Here is a 27,188-nt window from a genome sequence, read left to right on the forward strand (position 1 = left end):
CGCTGGGTTTCTATGTAAGAATTTATTTTATAAGTGGTTTCTACTGTTTGAAAAACACTGGTATTAAGGCAGGCAGCATAATAAAATGGAAAGAGCACTCATCAGAAGTTGGTAAGTTTTAATTCTAAACTTGATTCTGACAATAATTAGCAACTTTTTTAGGCCCAAGCTTCTCCTCACTCTCTAATCAGCCTGGGGATCTAGAAACCTAAGCAAGACACTGGGGAACAGAAGGAGGTGGCCCATTCTGTGTTCCAACAGGGCTACAGTAAAAGAGAAACATAGGTAATAAGCACAACTCTCCCTAACCAGTAAGTGTAATTCCCAGTTTCTAATATCCTGTGCTCTAGTTCTTAGCAAATGTTAACAAAACACTTTTGGCCAACACCAGTTTCTGCTCATAATGGCATTTTTTCCCCAAAAAGTAGGTATTTTAAGATTGTCCTTAGCTGAATAGCTAAGAGTTTTCCAATATACCCTGGATTCACATTGATTTTATAGGATTTGATTGCTTGCATTTGTACATTTAAAAGTCTGAATCCTGCTAGCGGTACCATTTGAATCAACTTTAAATCTTCCATCTTCTAGTATCACCAGTTTGTTCACGTATTTTTCTCTTACTAGATTTGGACAAAACATGATCATTATTTGAATAATAGCTTTTACTTATCCTTACTTATCACCTCTTTTTCATCAGAACAGTTAAACAAATCTATAGTACACAAAAAAGAAAGTGGGAACGATAGCATTCCAATCAGTTCCCTAATCTAGTCATGCTTTACTTTAAGATGACTTCTCATTTATGTTTCACAGTTGGATTCAACACTACCATCTATGTTGTTTTTAAAGAACAGATAAATTGGTCTTTAGGAAAAAAAATTAAACTCTTTAAAAAAACAAGAAAAATGTGACTTACAGCGAAATAAATATTGGAAAACTCTCCTAAAAATCTGTGAAAAATATTTTTCATTCATTTGGATTTGTTATACATTTCATTGCGCCCTCATTTAACAATTAAGAGCTCTAAGAAAAATATAAACTCTCTAATAAATTTTATCTTCAAATATTTAATTTTTCTAAAAAATACCATGAAATGTACAAATCTTGTTGAGATAAAATGCATTTTATTTTTAATAAAATTTAAGAAAGAGCAAGTCACAGGAAAAAAAAAAAACTATTAATGAAGGATCTAGAATGCTGCCATCTCTACAAAACTGTATTTTCAAACTCTTGAAGTATTTAAAATATTAAAGCTATGTTAAGACAAAGTATTAAACTAAAAGGGTTTCCTTTTTGGTTTTAGTATGCCATAGATATTGTGTATTTCTGAGGCATTTGCTGTTCCTCCCATCTTGAAGATTAATTTTGTGAAGAAATCCTTCCTGTTCACTGCTTTCATCCTATTTGTAATCCTGGGAACACACAACTCCTTTGGGAAGGATTACTTTCCTATCATATAAACATTTTAAGTGACAGGTTTTTTTAACCACTATTCATAAATACAATACCTATAACTCCTATCTTACATAAATACTTTCAAATATTAACATAATAACCACTAGAATAGCTAATATTTAAAAAAGTAATTACTAGTTTAAGCTGACTGCTTCAGTTATTGGCATATTCTACTCTACCTCTCTGGGAAATACCTTCTAGAGAATACAATTACAAAATCAAAACCTGAATATATGGTCCAATGGTAGTTTATTGTAACATGTAATATGGTTGGTCAGCTTATTTGAAGTGTTTAGCATTGTAAATTTTTTTAAGGTAAAGATAAACTTTAAGCAAAAGCTCATTCAGTACTAAGCTCAGCATGTCTCATGGTCAATTACTGTGTAGTTCCAAAAAATGTGTGGTTTAGTCTTGAGAAAATTCTTTAGCCCCCTGACACCAGAATTTTCTCAACTGTAGAAAAATAAGACAATTATAGTCTAACAGGTAAATCACAAAGATTCTTCAGCCATGCTTCCTGGGTTCAAATGTGGTTTTTCTACTCAGTAATATTGTAACCCTGGGCAAGTCATTTAACTTGTCTAAGCCTCAGTTTCTCCATCTGTAAAATGAGGATAATCACAATATCCACTACATAGTGTTCTTCTGAAGATGTAATATCATGTAAAATATTTAGACAGCACATAGGAATGGGTCATTTACTCATTACTTGACTATTTTTCAGACATATGATATTGAATGAAAAGTAATGGTAGGTACAAAGCTGTTCTGAAACATCTGGAGCATATTATTATGTTTAAAGTTCCAAAAGACTCATCACTGTTTTGCTTTGGACTCTGTCATTCAAGGTAGTTAAGGAGTGCTGGCAGAACTAGACTAACATCATATCTAATTTATTAACTATTTATAAACATCAAACACATAGATCCAATGCATCCATCTGAGAGGTGCTTCCATGTGACTGTCATTATGGACACTGGGAAATCTGATGTTGTATAGAGAGCCTGCTTGCACAGGATCGGGTAAGTGCTGATTTTTTCCAATATGGCTCAGTTTTAAAAAGCCCTTTTTCAAAAACAATCACCAATGTTTTATACCCTTTTGGGGTATAAAAATTACTTTTTTCCAATTGGTAAAACCGTGCCATAAAGTGAAAAAACAGTTCCTACCTGACCCTCTCTAGGCTGGCTCCATGCTCCAGTGGGGCTCTGTGGTGGTTAGGTCAGTACCAGCAGACTCCACAGGGTGCTGTCACTCTGAGCAGGAGCCAGCAACCCATGACTTCAGGGGACCTGAAATGGAAAAAAAGAGTTGGGCTTAAAATCAGCCATATGCTGAATGCCTCTGCCACACCTGTTTGGGGCATTCATCTGATAAATGTACATATAGCTCATTCAAAACCCTGAATGCTATCAACCTTATGGGGCCTTTATATGAGGACATTTTTAAGTAGTAAACAACATACTACAATTAAGATAGTACATTATTGGCTGGGCGTGGTGGTTCACGCCTGTAAACCCAGCACTTTGGGAGGCTTAGGCGGGTGGATCACGAGGTCAGGAGATCAAGACCATCCTGGCTGACACAGTGAAACCCCATCTCTACTAAAAATACAAAACATTAGCCGGGCATAGTGGCAAGTGCCTGTAATCCCAGCTACTCGGGAGGCTGAGGCAGGAGAATCACTTGAACCAAGAAGGTGGAGGTTGCAGTGAGCCAAGATAGCACCACTGCACTCCAGTCTGGACGACAGAGCGAGACTCCATCTCAAAAAAAAAAAAAAAAAAAAAAAAAAGAAGATGGTATATTATTATGTGTACTGCACTCCTTAGGTAGATAACTTTATATATACTGCATTGTGTAACCCATCCTTACATGGTCTCTGTAAATTACAGCAAGCTACACTAAATAAATCAATAATTGGGAAACTGAGGCATAAAGCAGCCAAACGACCTGCCCAAGGTCATCTAGTCATAGAGCCAGGGACAAGAGTTCAGCCAATCTAATTCCCTGGCACTGATGTGATAAAGGCAAATTCACTTCTTTTTGGTTAAAAAAAAAAATTGTTAAGGATTTTACAAGTTACTGTATATTTCCTAAAAGTCTAGAAAACAAGTTATGGTGTATTTCCTAAATGAGTTGTGGTGTATTTCCTATTAGTCTAGAAAAGATATACTTTCAAAAAAACTAACTTAAGTAAAAATATTTTTAAATGATATATTCCAATTTTTAAAAATTGTATATTTTGGAAATTAGTTCTAAAGAATTATCATTTATAGGTGTCAAAAATTCTTTTAAAGCACTGATTTGCAAACTGGGCTTCAGAGGAAAAAGGTAGCAGGGGAGCTTTAGGGATAGCAGGAGGAGCAAGCAGGTGAGTAGTCGCTCCTTATCTTGTTTCATGTTTAAGTCCCAACAGTGCCACTTTTATATACTTTCTAAGTCTTTTATATACTTGTCTAAGTATATAAAATTTATATTGGAACTTCCACATAAGACTGATGGCAAAGAGCGAACAATCAAAACGAAATAAAAAACCACTGTTTAACATCTTCTAACACCTATTTTATATAGCTAATTTTAAACAGTTTGAAACTTAAGGTGGTACAATTTGGTGCCTTAGAATGGTGTTTTAGTCTTCAACTGCCAAGAAATATCAGCAACTAAATAGATAATATTCCATCTGGGATTATCCTAAACCAGCATCAGGCCCCTTCCCAGTTGATCCCACTAAAAATGTAGGTGATTATTTCTACAAAGTGGTTTCAAGGTTTGATCTCACTTTCCTAAAGAAATTAGGTTTACCGATTTCACAAAATACTTCCATGAGTTCTATATATTTTGAAAAGAGAATAAAATGGCTACCAAACAATGTAATTCAAAAATTCTTTCTATACTTTTAAAAATTTCTTGGTTTCCAAATCATAGTAATGTCTCCTTTGAACATCTTACAGCTAAAACACTTATATAGGTGAGAAGACAACAGAAATATGTTTTACTGGCACTATCACCACTAACTGATACTCTAAAGATACCAAGGTATAATGGAAAACTATGCTTCTTACATATGATAAATGCACATTCTTCTATTATTAATAAGTTAACATCTAGGAGGTTAATTTTGGTGCTTTCTGTATGGCTAGACAGTAACATCCATCATAAAAGAATGAATCAATTAATGTCCATATACAAAATTGCATTTATTACGTATAAGATAAAATTTTGTAATTATTACTCAATTAAAATCTATCCTCCTGTTGAATTTCATAAATTTACTTTCTATTGTTGCCAAACTAGATATTTAAATAGAATAACACTTAGCGTTGGAAAGACAGCATCTAACTTCACAGAAACCATACACTCACTCTAAAGCTTTCTGATTCTAAAAAGGGCTTGCTTCAATTTAAATTCGTGAACTAGTTACAAAAGATTAGTGAATCTCAAAATATTTTTCCAACACCTACAATGTATACTTCTTTCCTGTTAGACAGTTTTGTTTTATACTCAAGATCATTTTAATACTAAGTTGTAATCAGCTAAATTTTAGTATTTTAAAAATAATTGTATATGTAGGGACATTTTATTTTTCATTTTTAGGTTTCATGATTTTTTAACCTTCAAAATATGTTTGCTAGAGGTTTATATACAGCAAAAAAAAAAATCAAAATATTTTATTAAATGTCATTATTGTAATCTGATCAAATTTTCTTGTTAATTGTTAAAAGTATAGGAAAACATTTCCCCATAGGAAAAAAAAAATCAGAGGCCTCTGCCTGATACTCCACTAATACAATGCTGAATTAAAAATCAAGTTTATGATTTATCCCAAACATCATATCTATATTACAATGACTTAAATTTATTTAATTTTACCACATATTATAAAACATGCTTTTGTTATCATAGCACTTACTAGAAAAGATAATTATAAAGCGGAGGTTGTCCAATTCTACCAATATATAAATTAGTTCCAAATAATCAAATTAGAACTCTCAAAGCCCAGACTCATCACTCTTTAGGGTAGCAGAACAAAGCATATCAAACAAAGCATTATAAACTCATTAGTATGAGAACCTAGACATTCTTGTTCCTAAATAACTTACTACACCTACTATAATATTCATATAATACTACAGGATTTACAGTATCTATTACCCATCTTGAAATAACTAAGTTGACAAATTATTTTGTGCTATTAATACATCTTTCATTAATTCTTTTAACAAATGTTTATTAAGCATCATGAACTTTCTGGTCATAAGATGACGGCATTAAAACACTCAGTGAGAAAAAAAGAGTGACAATTTTTACTGTGTTATCACAGTTTTATAGCATAATAAGAACATGAGACTGTGGAGTACTGTTGCTGCCCTAAATATGTTGATTTTTTGATTATGTATAGAGGAATAAGAAAGCAAATATTGAAATTTTTCAAATAATGACAGAAGGAAATAATTTAGTTAGCATGCTAGTATGGCCAAATAATACTATAATTCTAAAATCTAGCATTACTAGGTTTTAGGGATATTGGCTAACATTCAAAGAGGAAGAAGAAGAAGAGCTAGGAGCCATAAAGCATAGATTCATTTCAGCATATGAGAACTTTCAATAGAAAGATTGATGCAGGCTCTAAATTCACTAATTATTCAAAAAGAGCTCATCAGCTCTAAAAGTAATAAATATTTGCCCCTCTCCAAATATATTACAACTTTTAAAATCATTTTATATTCATCTCTCTGGCAAATGCTGCTGCCAACCTGTACCCCTAACACGTGATGTTGAATACCACCATATGCAAGGAAGGGAGGGGTAAGCTGCAAGCGCATTAGCTCTCTTTTTGAACGGGAAAAGGGAAGCACCTTATTACACAGTAGCAGTATTAAAAAACAATTCTATCAGCTGCTTAAGGACACTTGACATTAATAACCTGAAGCATGAGGGTCCTGTGAAGAGCCCTCATGAGAAGACTGATCAGAAGTGGAAGGCTGTTGCTGGGTATGTGCAGCTAGCTCTTGCTGCCTCTGCTGCTCAGCCTTCTTAAGCCTCAGTAGTTGCAGGCGCTTACGAAGCAAAGCTATCTCAGGGCCCCTTAAAAATTCTGACACAAATAGGAAAAGAAAGGTGAAAAGATAGTAATAAAATAGAAAATAATAAGAATTTGATTATACATTTAAAAAGAGGAAGGATATAAACAAAACGCATGTCTCACAGAGGAATACTATAAACAAATTACTGATAAATTACTGGTCATTAAATTATGAGACAAACCATATATACACAACCAAATGCTTCTATTTAACTACAACGGATTAGATACATATATTTCTCTAGGAATATTTAAGTAATTAAACCAAATGGAAATAAAAAGTCCTCCATAAGCAAAAGATTTCAAAATGAACATACAACAAAATGATACTAGGAAAGAAACAAAAATTGAAAAAAATCAGTTAAGTCATCTGATTTATACACAAAAATTTAAGTTGCTTCATTAACTTCAATCAAATAACAAAATTCAATTAAAATGATAAAACGTTATGCATTTAGAAACAACTCGGAATTTATTGAGAAGAGCTCTAAGAAAGTGAAAGTTATATACTCTTCAGCTAAATATTTCATGTTAGAATTGTCATTCTTAAAATTTTTTTCAAGTTCAAAAAGATTTACATAATCAATATTTCCTTGACCTTTATCTGAAGTGATCACAGATGAAAAGTAGAAAAATAACACTAAATTCTGCAAAGAGATATTTACTGAATGTCATCTATGTATGAGGCATTGTTTTAGGCTCTAGGGATAAATAAAATATTGAACAAAACAGTCCCTATTCTTGAGGAGTTAATGTTCTGAGAGAAAAACAGACATTTGCAAATACACAGGCACACGTGATGCTGAACATATGTGTTTGTGTCGTGTGGGGATAACTGCTATGAATTAAATTGACAGGGTAAGGTAAAGGGGGTAGTGAATAGTGACAGCAGGGCAGGGGTTATTTTATATATGGCAACTCAGGAAAGCTTCTCTCATAAGGCACCACTTGAACAAACACCTCAAGGAAATAAGCGAGTAAACCACATGGATACCTGGAGGAAGAGTGTTTCAGGTGGAGAAAAGAGCAAGTGCAAATGCTCAGGGGGCAAGTGTATAGGAATGCGCAATACATTTTAAAGGCAGTAGAATTTGCTGATAGTTGGGATGTAGAGTGATCCCAAAGTTTTTGGCCTAGGTAACAGGAAAAACAAGTAACCATTTATTAAGGTAGGGAACAATGGAGGAACAAGGAGTGTTGGGGGAAAGAATGAATAGATATCCAAGTGGAGAAATTAGGTAGGGACTGAATATAAAAGTCTAGAATTCAGAGATATAAATTTGGATGTCCCTTTAAGCCCCCTAAAGAGTAAGGGATGACACAGAAGAGGTCTAAGAACTGAATCTTGAGGCATTCAAATGTTTAAGAGGAAAAAGAACCTCTAGAAAGAGTAAGAAGGAAAAGCCAGAGAGAGAGAGAGCTGAAGAACTGAATGATCAGAGCTCTGTAGGCTAAGTCATGAAATTGTGTCAAAAAGGATGGAGTAAGCAGTTGTGTCAAATGCTGCCAGTATACTAAAAAGATACTAAGGGCTAATCACTGGATTTTGTACAATGGAAGTCACTGATGACCTCGACAAGAGCTATTTTAACTAAATAATAAGGACCAAAATCTGATAGCAGCAGGTTTAAGAGAAAGGGCAGGTGATGAAGTAGAGACACAAAGTACATATATTCTTTGTACAAGTCTTGCTATTAGTGGAGAACAGATAAATTGGAAAACCATTGTCAGGGTTATAAAGAATCAAGGGAAGGCAGGAAGGGCACTGTGGCTCACGCCTATAATCCCGGCAATTTGGGAGACCAAGGTGAGAGGATCACTTTGAGCTCAGGAGTTTGAAACCAGCCTGCAACACAGTGAGATCCTGTTTCCACAAAAAATCAAAATTAGGCAGGCGTAGTGATGCACACTGTGGTCCCTTGGGAGGCTGAGGTAGGAGGATTGCCTGAGCCAGAGAGGTCAAGGTTGCAGTAACCCACGACTGCACCATTGCACTCCAGCCTGGGCAACAGAGCAAGACCCACCAAAAAATGATAATAATAATAAATAGAAGTTTGTGGTTTTAGTTTGGGAGCTAATATACATGTCTGTATTCTGATGGAGAATGTTTAACTGAGGGAGAGAGAAAGATGATGCTTAAAAAAAAATGGAAAACCACAGGAATGATGTCCCTGAGTAAACGAAAAGCGTTAAGTTCCAGTGTATCAGAGGAAGAATTGGTTTTGAATAGGTGCATAAAAACCTCATTAATTATAATCAAAGGGAGGCACAAAATATGCACAGAGATGTCAATAGTTAGATTTGGTGGTAGGAGCACAGAGAATTTCTGACACTAGCATGAAATTACACAAACTACCAAATAAACTTTCAGCCTCTCCAGATACTAAGAGTAAAAAATTTGGTTTACTGTTTCAGAAATCAGTAATGCCAGGTACTAATTTCTTGTTACCATGGCTTCTATTTATAAAGCATTTTGTTCAATTACCCAATTGGTAGTTAAGATTTAACAACTCACAATATCATAAACACTCACTGTTAGTTCTTCCTAGAAAATTATCCAGTACCAATAGGATAGTATTCATTGACAAACAAATGGTGATGCTCAGTGGCACAGTGCTTTGTTTTCAGGTATGTACAGATACCTTATTTATAGTCAGCATAACAGTAATGCTTTTAGCAATATAAAATAAAGCATTATTATACAGCCATAAAGTTTGTCACTTTAAACTTCAAAAGAAATCTACAAGAGAGAGGCCATATATGTCAAATTTTGCTAAAAAAGCAGAAAAATACCATCAATTTCATTGGAGTGTCAACCCTCTCTACTGAGTTACCAAATGTTTTATGAGGACATAAATCTCCATCCCAGAACCAACTTGGTGAAGTGGCAAACAGCAAGATCTCAGTACATGTAATGATGCTCTAAAACTTGAAAAAAATCAAGATTTAGTTGTGATAATCTTATGAACCATTTATTCAATGTTTCCAGTGCTTTTTAAATAAGAATTTATCTGCTTTTAAGGCTGCTTGTATGGTGGCTTTTTTCTCCTTAAAAACAAAATCAGGCTCGGAAGAGAAGTCACCAGTAGCTATTCACTAGGAAAAGCAAGTATTGAATTAAAAAATTCAACGAGACATACCAGACTAAGTAACAGTTCTGCTAGCAGCTTGAAATATTAAAGCAGTTAACATACACACATATTACACCCTTTAAAAAGATATACACAAACATACATAATTTGTAAATGTAGATAAACGCTTGGAGAATTAGCTTTTGTCAACATGAGCCAAACGGAAAATTGAATACAATAAATACCCTGAATTGAATTTTAAAAACAACGATGACAAAAATTCAACAAGGTATTACAAACTGCTACAGGAAAATTGTACTTTGTCATCTCCTCAAACTACAAACCCTATTCTTGTTTTCTTCTGAAAGATTACAGGCTATTCTTCTACTGGCTTAATTCCTCTGAGACAGAAGAACAATAAAAACAGCTACAGTTGACCCAACAAAGGTCCACCTGGTTCTAACCGTAGAGGTTCCTGCCTCTACAATACATACAGTATTTTTGTCCTGGACTCTGGATCATTTTTATATCTAATTTGATGACACTTTATCTGCCTGCTATAAATCTGTCTTCTAGTCCCAACCTATTTCTTGTCCTGGTAATGATCCTTGTGCATGTTTCTCTCTTCTCTTCTTTGGTTCCCCCCAAAATGGCCATCAACCTAATATTTCCACTTGTTTCTTTCTTTTTTTTTTTTTTTTTTTTCCCTGAGACACAGGCTCACTCTGTCACCCAGGCTAGAGTGCAGTGGCATGATCTTGGCTCACTGCTACCTCTGCCTACTGGGTTCATGCAGTTCTCCTGCCTTAGCCTCCCAAGTAGCTGGGATTACAAGCACGTGCCACCATGCCCAATTAATTTATTTTGGTAGAAATGGAGTTTCACCATGTTGCCCAGGCTGGTCTCAAACTCCTGACCTCGGGTGATCCACTCACCTCGGCCTCCCAAAGTGCTGGGATTACAGGCATGAGCCACCACACCTGGCTTCTCCACTTGTTTCTAACCTACAAATGGCCTCTATCTATCTGACTAGACTAGACTAGACCTTTATCCCATTTAAGGAAGCTATAATTTGGATTTGGGGCTTTGAAAGGTTTGCTTTGATATGGTGCACAACAGAGTTCTTCTCTGGCAATTTTTCTGCAGAGCTCAATTTAGCTATAATAATTCTACATAGGCCAAAATAAATTTGTCATTCCTGCTTATGACTAAATAAGCAGGAATCCACACACAGACCACATCATATACTATCTTTAAAAAATTCTGGGTTGGGCACAGTGGCTCACGCCTGTAATCCCAGCACTTTGGGAGGCCGAGGCGGACAGATCACGAGATTAGGAGATCAAGACCATCCTGGCCAACATGGTGAAACTCCATCTCTACTAAAATACAAAAAAGTTAGCCAGGCATGATGGCACGCGCGTGTAGTCCTGGCTATTCGGGAGGCTGAGGCAGGGGAATCGCCTGAACCCGGGAGGCAGAGGTTGCAGTGAGCCAAGGTCATACCACTGCACTCCAGCCTGGTGATACAGCAAGACTCCATCTCAAAAAAAAAAAAAAAAAAAAAAAAAAAATTCTGATGGTCTGAGTAGTCTATTTAATTAAAAACACAGGGCAGGGAAGCTTTAAGTGATTCACATCTCAATATGAGCCCTGAAGGTGAATTTTATATATACTGATATCCCCATCCAATTCAAAGTTACCATCTTCTCTAAATCATATTCTTTAAATAGGTTAAAAAGAAACCAAAGAAAAAAATTAAATAACACACTTGGAAAAATGCCTCATTTAATAGTCTTTCATTATGAAAAGATTCTTAACATGAGAATTACAAACCATGAACTAAATGACAACATTTCCAGGCTTAACTTAAGAAATAACTGAAAGAGCCGGGCGTGGTGGCTCAAGCCTGTAATCCCAGCACTTTGGGAGGCCGAGACGGGCGGATCACGAGGACAGGAGATCGAGACCATCCTGGCTAACACGGTGAAACCCCGTCTCTACTAAAAAATACAAAAAAACTAGCTGGGCGAGGTGGCGGGCGCCTGTAGTCCCGGCTACGCGGGAGGCTGAGGCAGGAAAATGGCGTAAACCTGGGAGACGGAGCTTGCAGTGAGCTGAGATCCGGCCACGGCACTCCAGCCTGGGCGACAGAGCAAGACTCTGTCTCAAAAAAAAAAAAAAAGAAAAGAAAAGAAATAACTGAAAGAGACATCTGAAAGGCCTTACTGAGAAGAGAAGAAAATATTTATAGTTATTTTGAAATATTTTTTATAAATTATGAAAGTTTCATTTTAACCTATACTTAGCTCATGGTCATATCTTTCTCAGTTTTAAATATATAATTTTATAATCACATTTTAAAAAGCAGTCTTTTGTTAAATGTTCAAGAAAAGAAGATATATAAAAATCAAAATGTCTTCAAATTCTGGGCGAGGTATATAGAACATGGTTTCAAATGATCTGACGTATGAATTAAAATTCAAGAATACAAAGGATAAAGCAAAAAAAAAAAAATCTATCAACCGATTTTAAATTCCATTTCAGTCTACTTACCTTCCTAATTTAGCTACAAAACTCCAAAGCCAACACTGTGACCCCTCCAGATTTACCATTCTTCAGGGTATTCATTTTGTATATTCAACTCACTCACAGCTTCAATTAATTACTTTCATACCCTTATTTCATACCCATATTCACCCATATATATATATATGAGTGTGTGTGTGTATATATATATTATACACACCTATGAGTGAAAAAGGACAAACAGAAATATATATATAAAATCACATAATTTTTTAAAGTATTTCTGTAAGTTACCTTAAAATGTCTTCAGAACAACCTAAGAAAAATTATCTCCTCAGTCCTATGTGGTCTAGACAGTCAAAGGCAAACAATGGATCCAAAATGATAAATGGTTAGACAGCTAATCGCAGCATTTCTCTTCTAGGTGTTACCAAATTTTGGAAACTTAATGGTAACAGCCAGAGTAAATGACTGGGGCTAAAAGTATAATCTAAAGACTAAAATAAAGGTAAATATATCCTATCTAGTCTATATCAGCTTAAAGACAACAAAATGTCTCATCATACTTTTAATCGTATCTTTACAGGGTGGATATTGTTGGGGAAAAAAGATGCTTACTCAGAGACAAGAAGATAGACAATATCCTGTCTTCATGAGAGCTTATTATAGTAAAAGAAATGTTATAAACAATCAAAAGTGAAAAAAACTATAAATTTTTATAAGTGCTTTTCAGAAAATAACAGGGTTATATAAAAGAGAATAAAATTTCAGCAAGAAGAAAAAGGAAAGAGGACTTTACCTAGGGTAGTTATGAAAGATCTGTCTTATACGACATTTGAGTTGAGACCCAAGTAAAAGGAAGTTGGCCAAGTGATAAGCCAGGACAAGGGCTTCCCAAGTATACAGAGAATAACCCTAAGAACAAAGTGTAAGAAGGAAAGAAAAGAAAAGATAGGAAAGAAAGAAAGATGGGAAAGACAGGAAAGGAGAAAGGGAAGGGGAGGGGGGAGAGGGAGGGGGAGGGAAGGGAAGGAAGAAAAGAGAGAGAGAGAAAGAAAGAGAAAGCAAGCAAGTGGGAGGAAGGGAGGGAGGGGAGGGGTGGGGGAGGGAAGAGGAGGGAGAAGTGGTAGGGGAGGTGGAGAGGGAGGGGGAAGGAAGGGAAGGGAAGGGAAAGAAAAGTAAGAAAGAATTTGGCACCGAAATTCTTTGGTAACCTGAAAGAAACCAGTAGTACATCTAGAGTGTAACAGTCATCAGGTACTGAGAAAATGGAATGAGATGAGGCTAGAGAGATAGGGAAGGGTAGGTCATATAAGTTCTTACAGGTCCACAGTAAGGAGTTTGATTTTTTTTTTTCTTTTGTAGTTGTATATTAGGAGCCTCTGAACGGATTTAAACAGCAAAGTTATATAATCTGATTTAACATTTTAAAATACTCATTCTGGCTCCTGCATGGAGAATACATTATAACGGAACAACAGTAGGTACAGGGAGATCAATTAGGAGACAAGAAATGATGGTGAGATGAAAAGACGTAGGATATAGTTTAGATACAGGAGCAACAGAACTTGCTGATGAACTGGCATGGGACTTGAGGGAAAGGAAGGAATCAAGAATAACTCACAGGTTATTCAAAAAAGCAAATGGACCAAGAGGGAGCCAATTAGGGAACAGGAAGGGTAGGAGGCTGCATTAAGTTTTAGTTTGAACATGTAAATTTACGATGTACAACAATAGGCCAGGTGCAGTGGCTCATGCCTGTAATCCCAGTATTTTGGGAAGCCGAGGCGGGAGGATTGCTTGAGGTTAGGAGTTCAAGACCAACCTGACTAACATGGGGAAACCCCGTCTCTACTAAAAATACAAAAATTTGCTGGGTGTGGTGGCAGGAACCTGTAATCCCAGCTACTTGGGAGGCTGAGGCAGGAGAACTGCTTTAACCCAGGAGGCGGAGGCTGCAGTGACCTGAGATCATGCCACTGCACTCCAGCCTGGGCGACAGAGTAAGACTCTGTCTTTAAAAAAAAAAAAAAAAAAAAAAAAAGATGTACAACAGTAACAAAAAAATACTGTCAAAATAGCAGTCAAACACAAGGGTCTGGAACTCGGGGTAGAAGATCAGACTGCTGATATATATTTGTGAGTCACCAATTTACGGGAAATATTAAAAGCTATGGGGAACTGACACAATCCCCCACAGAAAGAGCATATGAAGAGAAGAAAGCCAGAACTAAGGGGTTCGATTATCATATTCAGAAGGAGACAGAACAAGAAACACGAACAATAGTTACTGAAAACCCACCAGAATTAGTAAGAGTAAATAGGCAAATATGATATCATAGATGCCAAGAAAGGAAAGTGTTTCAAGAAGGAGTGACAGCCTATGTTAAATGCAACCGGGTCGAAAAATCTAGTAAAGTACTAACAGAGAAATATCCTCTAAACTGGTAAATGTCACTGGTGACTTTGATTAAAAGTTTCAGAGGAAACGGGTTGAAAAGCAGATTGGGGTTGGATAATAAGGATAATAAGATGATAATAAGGTTAATAAGAAGGATGGCAAGAAAATGGAGATAGCATCTATCAACAACTCTTCTGAGGATTCTCATTATGAAAGCAGCAGACAAATAAGGCAACAGGTGAAGAGGAATGTGAGATAATTAAGAGAAAATTTTTAAAGAAAAGAGATAACAAGAGCATGTTAAGGCCAAAAAAACCAATCTGGCAAAAAAAAAAAAAAAAAGGCAATGATAATGCAAGAGAAGAGGCAAAGTCTTTGAGAAGCTGGAAAGGGATGGCAACTACACTGACTAGCTTTTGATTTCTTCCAAAACGTGTTTCTGCTTCTATCACAATGTAAGTACAGATGTTGGAAAGCTTGGAAATTATTGATAGTAGGAAAATGAGTACTTTTCTTTTCACTGTGAATGAACGGTTAGACTCTGGAAGTGGGGCAAGGATGAAGGGGAGCGTTAAAGTCTGAGAGACATGAAGGTGTAAAATAGTCATTTTGTACAGCTGGAGAGCAACAGTGTGAGACTGCTCTGATGTAGTGTTGAGCACCCATTGAAATTTGTGGTCATAACTTTCTTCATTATCATTCAGTGATTCCACTGTAGACTAAGAGAAGGCAGATAATTAGGTTCAACTAGAGATGGAGCACAGCAAATTTTCATATTCCCATTGTCCCTTTCTTTGATATCAGTAAAAATGATGGAGGACATGTAAAGCAAAGGGATAAACATTTACATAAAAAGGTATCCACAGCAAGGCGAGTATAGATAGAAGCATACTTTATCATTTTCTCTATCTCTATGCAGGGAAATAATAGAAATCATGGTCCTAAGCTGACATTCCCATCTACTATATTCACCCAATGGACAGTTCCCAATATTCACAAACACATTTGGACTTAGGTCACGGCAAATGCAAAAGAGACTGGAGAAAAAACAAAAACAGAAACAAAGTCCTTACTGCTGAAATGTTGAACTCCAGAATAAAGAAAAAGTTGTTATCAGAACAATTACAGACATAACCTTTAGATGTTACATCTAACACCAAATCATTTTTCTCAGTAGTGATACTGTCTTGATAACATGGAAATATTCTAATTATCTATAGCACAGTCAACCAAAATTCTCTCAATAATCTCCCAGTTAAAAATATTTCCTTACTTTCTATAAATAATTTATGAGTAAAAGTACTGAGTAGTGTTTCAACAATCATCACATGATCACCAAAAATACTTTTTCTTCAATAATTCAAATGACTGTCACATTTAATATTTACATTAAATATTGAAAGGAATTTAGCAATTTGAAATGCAGTATTAAAATGCATTAAATAGCTTTAAAAAATAAAGTTCCAGGTTGGGCGCTGTGGCTCACGCCTGTAATCCCAGCACTTTGGGAGGCCAAGGCGGGTGGATCACGAGGTCAGGAGATCGAGACCATCCTGGCTAAGATGGTGAAACCCCGTCCCTACTAAAAATACAAAAAAAATTAGCCAGGCGTGGTGGCGGGCATCTGTAGTCCCAGCTACTCGAGGGGCTGAGACAGGAGAACGGCATGAACCTGGGAGGTGGAGCTTACAGTGGGCAGAGATCGCGCCACGGCACTCCAGCCTGGGCAACAAAGCAAGACTCTGTCTCAAACCAAAAAAAAAAAGTTCCAAATACTTTACTCATAAATATGTTTAAGAAACAACTACAATTAGTTGAGATTCAGTGGAAGCTAAATGTAAGCTTGAGTCTTCTTGGTAAGTTTTCCTAAAAACTTATAATTGATCAAAATGTTCAAGAATATTTCCAAAAATGCTATCACTTTAAAAATTCTTGCTTTTCCCAATTTTACCTGCTTTGAAACACAAACTTTTAACTACTCCTGCCCTTAACTCCCAAATCTTCCAAAATATTTTATTTTTCCATAAATTAAAATGCTATGTCGACTGAGTGTGAAAACCTTGATTCTGCAGCTCAGCTTTAGCTTATTATTATGGATAAAATATATACAGTGTTAACAGTTATGTAATTGACTCTGGCTTTTATTCCCATAGAAACTGAAAATGAATTACTAAACGTGGTATATACCGATAAAAGAGTGCTTAAATTAAAACATCCCATATTTGGTAATCTGGCATTAGTTTCCAGAGATGTAAGAATAAAGTGACAGCTTGGCAGCTAAGCTGTTAGAAATTTTTTTATAGGTTTCAGCTTAGGCCTGCCAGCTCATATTTCTAGTTGCTAATAATTCTGGCTCTATATTGAGTAAAATTCTTCCTTAGAAGAACCAAAGAAAACTATGAATAAATATCTTATTGGTTTTTATAATTACATGTATATAGTTTACAGTGCCGAGTAAACTGTAGATACATCTGTTGAAAATTACTATTATAAATACTAGCACATTCTATAGTTAGGGGAAAAAAGTTGACCATGAGGATTTATAATACTGGGAAGAAAACAGCATTTTAACAGAATGTAGAGGTTTTTTACACTAGCATCAAGTATCAAGAAGATAAGCATTTGGTAAAATAATTCTTTTTCATGTAAATACTGGAGAAATAAATTTTTTGCTAAATTATATGTTGTTGACAAAATACCATATCAAATCCACTATAGAGAGTATATTAAAAGTACTGCATTATTTGAGGGAAAATAATCAAGAATACAGGCAAAATGAAACTAATACTGATATTTTCATAATCACTTTAATATAGACATAAAACCAAATAAATCTAGAAGAGATTTTGGTCTCTAACAATCTATAAAATAATATTTAAGTCAGGCACATTAAACTATGCCAAAACACTATCTTTTGGTACCTGTACTTTTAAAATAATTGTTTCATATGAATTGAAGATTCCTGCTGTTTGTTAAAACTCATGCAAGTAAGACATAATTTTTGTGTTTAAGTTACATAACCATATATTACATCTCATTTTGATCATTTATTCCAACAAGAAGTTGATGTGATTTAGTATCTTTCAAAATAGCCAGTTAAGAAGTTTTCATTATCAAAAATCATGAGATGAACCACAGCATACTTAGAGAGGAATATCCTCACCAGACTGATGATGTGTGTGGTGTCCAGATGCCTCAACAGACTGCCTTTGTTCACTGTCTGGAGAAGATAGCAAAGGAGTAGAATGAGGGCTTTCTGTGGGAGATGATGTCGAATGAGCCTGAGCTGACATTGTAGAGGATGTAGAAGGCTGAAGAAATTGTTCAGGTGGTGTATCTACTTCCATTGCAGTTTCACTCCCTTCCAAATCAGGACTTGATGGGACCGTAGGAAGAGTTGAAATATCTGATTGACTTGTTCCACCTTCAAAACACAGATTAACACAAATTCAAATTTTAAATATTTTCCAAAACCAACAACTCTAAACAGATACATTCAGAAAACACATTTATATTTACACACACAAATACATAATTTCAGTGATAATAACCACTGGTGATTTGGTCCATTAGACAAAATAGGCCAGTCAAGAGGGGTAAAAATTTATCTACAACATATTCCTGTTAAAGCAATCAATCTTTCCAATTACATAAAACTTGTTTATACATAGAATTTTACATATTTCCATTCTCAGAGCGCATTAAAAAAACACTTAAAATGGGGAATCTCAGATTCTTTTACTTTACTTTGAGAAAAGCAAAAGATATGCACTAGGTCTGATGGCACCAGAAGGGACAAATTATGTCCAATACCTTTTATTCTCTACTACTTCACACCATACAATAAGAACCTTGTGATTATTACAGATGTAAAACATAGTATAATTTACATGATATAAATAAAAACTGGCTTCAATAAGTAGTTTTTGCCAGCTTTCTGATGACTTTAATTAATACGAAAAATTACCTCTGGGTCGAGATCTTCCTCGTCCTCTATTGCTTTGTGCAACCTCACTTGCTTCTTCGAACCATCTTGATAACATATCAGACATTCTCTGCATCAATGACACATTGGGACTCTGCTCTCCTATTAAAATATAGGTCTTATCAGTGAGTTTAGTAATAAGTCAGAATCTTTCATTAATACAAAAACCTAGATTTGAAGGGCTTTAAAATGAAAGCATTTTTTAAAAAATCAAATTTCCTAAATAAATTGTACGAATATATATAAATCTATTAGAGCTTTCATCACATTTTATAGTAATTGTTTTATGAGTGACTCTCCATGTGTATGGTAAAGTTTCTCGAGAACAGAGTTCACCTCTCACTCATCTTTGCTTATTCTTAGGTACCTCTAAACCTCCCACCTCCTACCTCAACCTAAATTTTTAGTTCTAAGAGTACCCAGCCAAGAAGGGCTCATGAATTCTAAGTTTAATAAATTAAAAGAAAGGTTTTCCCTCCCCCTAAAGCATTATAATGAAGTACAGACACAAAATAGCCTTATGTTTTTACATGAAGTTTCCTTAAAGTCATTTTCATCATCATTTACTGTAAGAAAATTCCAGATATTTGAAATTAACTGGAACCACAAAGTATTTTGTCTCCTCCCTCACTCCTTTCCCTCCTGCAAGTAAACAAGTTTTTCCAAGGGCATTTTCAAATTAAAAGTGTAATGTCAAATTCAAAATGTGACAACTCTATTCTATAGTCTTATAATTTAAAATGAAAATCGGTTCTCCTCACATTTTCTGTGAAATCGGAGTTTCTTTTACACTTTACTGCCTTTATATAATGTAGCTCATATGTTGGGGAATATGCTTTTGATCACAAAAGATGTTTCAGAGGTCATTATAGTAAGATTTTGGTTGTAGACCAATAAAACATAATTATACAGAATTACAATTCATAGATTAATTATATTTTCAAGAGTGCTATCTTAAAGCTCCCAGGGTAGTTTCTTATGCTTATCAAAGGCACTTGATAGAAAGAAAAAATATTTTATGTGCTAATATAAAACTCTTAGGCTGAGTTTTCATTTCTCTTAATATCTAACAGAAAGGCAAAAATTGAGAAGTCTGACAGCACTCAATGTACTATGGGACAATGGGCATTCTTATACTTTCAGTGGGAATGTAAATTAGCACATCTTTTTTGGAGAGTAATCTGATAACAACTACCAAAATTAAAAGGTACTTATCCAGTGACTCAGCCATTCCACTTCTAAGAATTTATCCTAAGATATATTTGCATAAGTATACTTTTATGTACAAGAATGTTCATTACAGAATCATTTATAATAGTGAAGAAACTGGAAGTTAAAATATTAATTTTAAAATACCATATACAAGGAAAAGCTGACCAAAGCATAGTTACCATCTCGTTCTCGTTCACTCTCTGGCCTTGCTCTGGGTCCAGTATCTGACCAATCACCACGAAGTCTCAAACGCTTAACTGGTGGTTGTCGCAACTAAAAAATAAGAACGGGTAAATTCTATGTAAGTCTAAAACTCATCTACTCTACTCTTAAAACATACTTTATGTCTATTTATTTCCATCTCCTGACTTGAGTATGCAAATTAGATCTACATGAAAATATGAAAGACACTGGTATAAGTCACATCAGTCTTTTGAAGCACTCATTCTGAGGATAAATATCCACTGATGTTGACAGCCTATATCTAATATCTTCAACCTAAAGAGTCTGAATGCAACTTTCAAATCATGTATATGTGATTTCTAATCCCACCCGTATCACCTTCCAGCTGACAAAAGGAAGACATTTTTAACCATCTTGAGCCTTAGTTTTCAACTGTGATGATAAATATAGTCTAGGTAAATTACCCACATACCTAATTAACAATGGGAGTCCTCATTATTTTTACTTATTATTGACAATTTACTCTTCGATTCCCAAACAGAATCTATTCCAACCCTTTATGACTTGCCTCAGGCTATCTATTCCATCCTGCTGCCCTCATTCTTGCCCTCTAACAATTTTTCCTCCTACTTCAGAGAAAATAAAAATGACATCATTTTCTTCAACTGAATTCTACAAATTAAACCTACATCTACAACTTTGTAACTCCTTCCAGCCTTTCTTGAAAGGTGTATCATTTATTCTATTTAAGCCTAATTTTTCCATCTGTGCTTTTTATTTCATTCCTTCAACTCCCTGAGTATCCTGCTTGACCCATTATTCTCTCTTTTCTTGCCTACATTCATTTTCTCTCTCGGTTCTTTGTCACAACATGCTAAAGGTTCTTATCATTTTTAAGAAAAAAAACCAATATTTCAACTTCATAAAACCTCAGTTTTACAGCTACAGTCCTTTCTCTTGCTATCACTTTACTCAAGCTTCTTGAGAAAATTCTATATTCAATCTACCACTCCTCCTTCAATCCACTGTAGTCAATCTTTCCATTGATATCCTATCTTTCCACTAACTTCATTCTCACTAGTCAGCAGTGAATGACCAATTGCCAAGTTCATTGATCAATTATAAAAATGCTCAATAATATGATCAATAATCAATTGCCAACTCAAACAGCATCTTTCAGAGCTTATTTGACATGTTTATGTCACCTATCACTCTTGACTGCTCCCTTTAATGTTTACATTTTTAACTTTTTTTTTTTTTTTTCCAGGCAGGGTCTCACACTCTTGTCCAGGCTGGATTACAGTGGTCCCATCCTAGCTCACTGTAACCCCCAACTCCAGAGCTAATATGATCTCCAGCCACAGCTTCCTGAGTAGTTGGTGCATGTGCCACCACAACCAGCTAAGTTTTTAAAAAAATTTTTAGAGATGGAGTCCAGCTATGTTGCCCAGGTTGGTCTTGAACTCCTGGCCTCAAGCAATCCTCCCACTTCAGCCTCCCAAAGTGTTGGGATTACAGGCATGAGCCACCACATCTGATCCATTTTAAACATTTTTGTATTGAAATATAATTAACATACCATAATATACTTAATTTTAAAGTATACAATTCAGTGATGTATATTCATAAAGCAGTACAACCATCATTATATAATTCCAGACAGTTTTCATCATCCCAGAAACAAACCATCATCAGCCACTCCCCACTCATCCCCTGCTCAGATCCTGGCAACCACTAATCTACTTCCTGTCTCTGTGGATATGCCTTTTCTAAACATTTCATATAAATAAATCATACAATACATTGCCTTTCATGTTTGGTTTCTTTCACTTAGCATTATGTTTTCAAGGTTTATTCATATTGTAGTAGGTATCAGTACTTCGTTTTTCATGGCGAATAATACCCCATTTTAGCAAGATACCCTATTCTGTTCATCCATTCGTCAACTGGTTGATGAATAAACTTATTCCACTTACTGGCTATTATAAATAATGCTGAACTGAGCATATGTACGAGTTTCTGTAGGAACATGTTTCAATTCTCTTGGGTATACAGGAGAACAACCCAAAAGAATTGAAACATAGTACCTCATTTTATTGCACTTTCCTTTACTGAATTTCACAGATACTGTGGTTTCTTTACAAATTTAGTGGCAACCCTGCATTGAATAAGACTATTGGTGCTATTTTTCCAACAGCATGTGCCCATTTTATGTCTGTGTCACATTTCAGTAATTCTCATATTTCAAACTTTTTCATTATTATCCTACCTATTATGGTGATCCATGATCAGAGATCTCTGATCTTACTATTATAATTGCTTTGGGGGGCCATAAACCACGTCCATATAAGACTCTGAATTTAATTGACAAATGTTATGTGTATTCTGACTGCTTCACTGACCAGCTGTTTCCCCATCTCTCTCCCTCTCCTTGAGTTTTCCAATTCCCTGAGACACAACAATAAATATTGAAATTAGGCCATTTAATAACCCTACAATCGCCTCTAAGTGTTCAAATGAAAGGAAGAGTCATATGCCTTTCACTTTAAATCAAAAGCTAGAAACGATTAAGCTAAGTGAGGAAAGCATGTTGAAAGCCGAGACAGGCCAAAAGCTAGGCCTCTTGCACCAAACAGCAAAGTTGTAAAAGCAAAGGAAAAGTTCTGGAAGGAACCTTTAGAAGTGCTACTCCAGTGGATGTATGAACGACAAGAAAATGAAACAGCCTTATTGCTAATATGGAAATAGTCTGAGTGGTCTAGAAAAAAGATCAAACCAGTCATCACATTCCCTTAAGCTAAAGCCTAACCCAGAGCAAGGTCCTAAATCTCTTTAATGCTATGAAAACTGAGAGAGGTGAGGGAGCTGCAGAATAAAAGTCTGAAGCTAAGAGGGGTTGGTTCATGCAGTTTAAGGAAAGAAGCTGTCTCTCTATAACATAAAAGTACAAGGTAAAACAGCAAGTCCTGATGTGGAAGCTGCAGCAAGTTATCCAGAAGATCTAGTTAAGATAATTGATCAAAGTGGCTACACTAAACAACAGATTTCCAATGCAGATGAAACAGCCTTCTATCAGAAGCAGAGGCCATTTAGGACTTTTACAGCTAGAGAGGAAATGTTGATGCCTGGCTTCAAACTTCAAAGGACATGCTGGTTCTCTTGTTAGGTGCTTATGCAGTGGTGACATTAAGCAGAAGTCAATGCTCATTTACCATTCTGAAAATCCTAAGGCCCTTAAGAATTATGTTTAATTGAATCTGCTCTATAAATGGAATAACAAAGCCTGGGTAAGGGCATACTTCTTTACAGCATGTTTTACTGACTATTTGAAGCCCACCATTGAGACCTACTGCTCAGAAAGAAAGATTCCTTTCAAAATGCTACTGGGTACTGACAATGTGCACCTGGTCATCCAAGGGCTCTGATGGAGATATACAAGGAGATTAACATTTTCATTGCATCCCATGGATCAAAGAGTAATTTCAACTTTCAGGTCTTATTTAAGAAACACATTTTGTAAGGTTATAGCTGCCACAGATAGTGATTCCTCTCATGGATCTGTGAAAAGTCAGCTGAAAACCTAGAAAGCATTCACCATTCTAGATGCCTTTATTAAGAACATCTGTGATTCGTGGGAGGTCAAAATGACAATATTAACAGGGGTTTGGAAGAAGTTAATTCCAACCCTAATGGATCACTTTGAGGGGTAGAAGACTTCAGTAGAGGAAGTCACTGCAGATGAGGTGAGAACAACAAAAGAACTAGAATTAGAAGTACAGACTAAAGGTGTGACTGAATTGTTGCAATCTCATGATAAAACTTGAACAGATAAGGAGTTGCTCCTTACAGATGAGCAAAGAAAGCGGTTTCCTGAGGCTCAAACCACTTTCTTTGCTTATCCGTAAGAAGCAACTCCTAGTGAAGATGCTGTGAACATCGTTGAAATGACAACAAAGGATCTATTATAGAGTACTACATAAACTTAGTTGATAAAGCAGCAGGGTTTGAAACGATTGACTCCAATCTGGAGAAAAGTTATATTGTGGTAAGAAGCTATCAAACAGCATTACAAGCTACAAATACATCTTTTATGAAAGGAAGAGTCTATCGATGCAGCAAACTTCACTGATGTCTTATTTCAAGAAACTGTCACAGCCCCAACCTTCAGCAACCACCACTCTGATCAGTCAGCAGTGATCAACATCAAGGTAAGCACCTCCACCAGCAAAAATAATACAACTTACTGAGGCTCAGATGATTATTAGCACTTTTTAGCAATGAAGTATTTTTAAATTAAGGTATACACATTGATTTTTAAGACACAATGTTATTGCACACAACAGACAATGGTACAGTATAAACATAACTTTTACATGCACTGGGAAACCAAAAGATCTGTGTGACTTGCTTTACTGCAATATTTTCTTTATTGCAATGGTCTAGAACCAAACCTGCAATACCTCCAAGAGAAGCCTGTATATCTAGGAGGGGAAGTATGGGTCATATAATAAGTCTAATTTTTGAGGGTTCCAGTTTCTCCACATGTTTGCCAACACTTGTTATTGTCTGTCCTTTTTATTTTAGTCATCCTACTGGGTATGAAGTGATAGCTCACTGTGGTTGTGATTTGCGTTTCCCTGAGGACTAATAATGTTGAGTATCTCCTTAGGTACTTATGGCCATTTCTATTATATGTCTTCTCTGGGAAAAAAAAAGTATTATATATTCAAATCCTTTACCTATTTTTAAATGTGGATATTTGTCTTTTTATTGTTGCACTGTAAGTGCTCCTTATACATTCTGGATACTAAACTGTAACCAGACACATGATCTGCAAAACATTTCCTCCCATTCTGTGGGTCCCTCCTTTTATTTTTATTTATTTTTAAAAACAGCATTCATTGATTTTTTTTTCTCTGAAAATGAAGCAGGTTTTGATAAAAACTTGCTGACACTTAACTGTGAATTTTCTGATTTCTCCTGGAAACCATACCTACTAACATGAATAGAAAAAAATCTTTGCATCCTCAGCAAAGGAGACAGGAAAAAAAATCCCCATAAATTCCATATTATGTGTAAGTATGGCTAAAGGCAACTGATAATAGTAAAATCTACACAGGAAGACATAAGTGTGTGACAGGGAATAACCAGAACAAAGGAAGGTTAATGTGAGAGCTGTACAAATTTTCAAACAACTAATCATTCCCAAAAGGACAGGGCTTCATCCTTTATATGAACTATTCTTAAAACAATATAATAGAATCTTGCTTCGTGGTTTCAAGATAGAGGAATGTTTATATTACATAGGCAAAGAACTGGTTTTACAACTTCAGCAATTATTTCTAGAATAAAACCTTCAAATTAAAAACAATACCAAGTTTGACTTTCTAAGTATGTGAAATAACCTAGTCAAGAATACTGAAAATGGCATTTCATTCACCAAATATTTTTTTGAGCACCTTTTATATGTCAGGTACTATTACAGGTATTGGAAAAGAACAATGGACAAAACACACAAAAAAAATCCCCAGTGTCACAGAATTTACAGCCTGATGGAACAAACACCACATGAAATAAAAAAGCAAAATATACATAGGAAGTTATTGTTATGGAGAGAAATAAAGTAGAAAAGGGTAGTAGAAAAGGTAGTAGAAAAGGTAGTATCAGTTAAAGTCTGTGATTTTAAATAGGATAGTGAAGTAGAGTTTCACCGAGAAGGTTATGTAAGCAAAGACCTGAAATACAAGGGAATCAAAAATCCAGGTATCCAGGGAAGAGCATTTCAGGCAGACTAACTGCAAAATCCTAAAATAGAGTCATGCTTGGCCTGAGTTACTAAGCAAGTAGATGTGGTTAGAGCAAAGAAGAGAACAGTAGAAGTAATAATTAGGACCACATAATATAAGATCTTGAAGCCACCATAAGGACTTCAGTTTTGCTTTAGGTCAGATAGGGAGCCACTTAGAATGTTGACGAGAAAAGTGGCATGATTTAACTTATGTTTCTAAGGATCACTTTGAATGCTGTATAGCTATAGGGCTATGCTATAGGAAGTGAAAGCAGGCAGACTGGTTAGAAAGCTAGCAAAATCAAGTATAAAGGGGGACAGGTCTTGCCAGAGATGCTGACAGCTCGGATTCAGGGTGGTAAAGTAGCAGGGTGGTGGTAAGCAGTAGTCAGATCTGGAGTATATTTTTAGGCACAAGCTATGAGGCCCAGAAGAAAATGAAAGAAAGAATTCAACAAAGAAGCCCAATAATGGGTAGGGCAGGTGGTAAACTGTCAAAAATAAGAAAAGAGATGTGATAAAAAGAAAACAGGATACAAAAATAAGGGAAAACAGGAAGTACAAAAAAAAATTAAGACAAAAGAATGAACCAAAGAAAGAAGGGGCAAAAAATGAAAGAAATTATTAGAGGTGGTAAGGAAATAGAAAGGCCTCCACAAATTGAGAAAATGCAAAAATATTATGGAAACATAAAACAAAATCATACAATAAACTTTTATTCATGCTTTAAAACCTTCCTCAGGCTTTACTAATGTTCCCAATTAAGATCAATTACTCCCTACTTTGTTCTACTTATACAGAACATAGTCCTTATACATAATTCTATATTAAGTTTTACATATTTATTTACTTGTATCTCTACTTCTACTAAGCTGTGAATTCCTTGAGTAAGAGGTCATGTCTTTGTCTCATCATCCTTCATTTTCCAAAGTTTAGTTGAGGACCTGGTGTATAATAGGCACCCAATAAATATTTGATGAGTTGAGTTTGTCCGAACACTATCAGCAAAGTTTTATTACAAATAAGACAGGTTATTAATTTATTCTATGCATACCTCTGAATTGTTTGGTTTGTTATGCTTTTTTTTTTTTTTTTTTTTCCTGAGACTGACTTTCCCTCCTGTCGCCCAGGCTGGAGTGCAGTGGCACGATCTCAGCTCACTGAAATCTCCTTCTCCAGGGTTCCAGGGATTCTCTTGCCTCAACCTCCCAAGTAGCTGGGATTACAGGCACCCACCACCAAGCCTGGCTAATTTTTGTATTTTTAGTAGAGACAGGGTTTCACCATGTTGGCCAGGCTGGTCTCAAACTCCTGACCTCAGGCGATCCACCCACCTCAGCCTCCCAAAGTGTTGGGATTACAGGCTTGAGCCACTGCGCCCAGCCAATAAGCATAATTTAAATCCACTTTCAGCATTATTTTTCTTAATTTAGTTAATGCAATAAACAAGACCAAGGAAAAGGCTCCCAGAAAAAAAA

At 35.5% G+C, this 27,188-nt stretch overlaps 1 protein-coding gene across 10 annotated transcripts in view; it reads right to left on the reverse strand.

Moving 5' to 3' along the window:
• Window positions 1-27,188, reverse strand: part of DCAF6 (DDB1 and CUL4 associated factor 6) — a 140,819-nt gene that overhangs the window by 51,644 nt on the left and 61,987 nt on the right. For 8 of the 10 annotated variants that reach the window (XM_037986001.2, XM_037985999.2, XM_007989634.3 and 5 more), the window contains 3 exons: window positions 19,919-20,012; window positions 18,510-18,629; window positions 17,706-17,966 (listed from right to left, as the gene is read on the reverse strand). In XM_037986001.2, the coding sequence (XP_037841929.2) occupies window positions 17,706-17,966; window positions 18,510-18,629; window positions 19,919-20,012 (475 nt within the window). Of the gene's footprint in view, window positions 1-6,382; window positions 6,554-17,705; window positions 17,967-18,509; window positions 18,630-19,918; window positions 20,013-27,188 lie in introns of all 10 variants that reach the window. The other 2 variants (XM_007989629.3, XM_007989630.3) reach the window with 1 other exon arrangement.

This window comes from Chlorocebus sabaeus, chromosome 25, assembly GCF_047675955.1.
Source record: "Chlorocebus sabaeus isolate Y175 chromosome 25, mChlSab1.0.hap1, whole genome shotgun sequence".
NCBI classification, from domain to species: domain Eukaryota; kingdom Metazoa; phylum Chordata; class Mammalia; order Primates; family Cercopithecidae; genus Chlorocebus; species Chlorocebus sabaeus.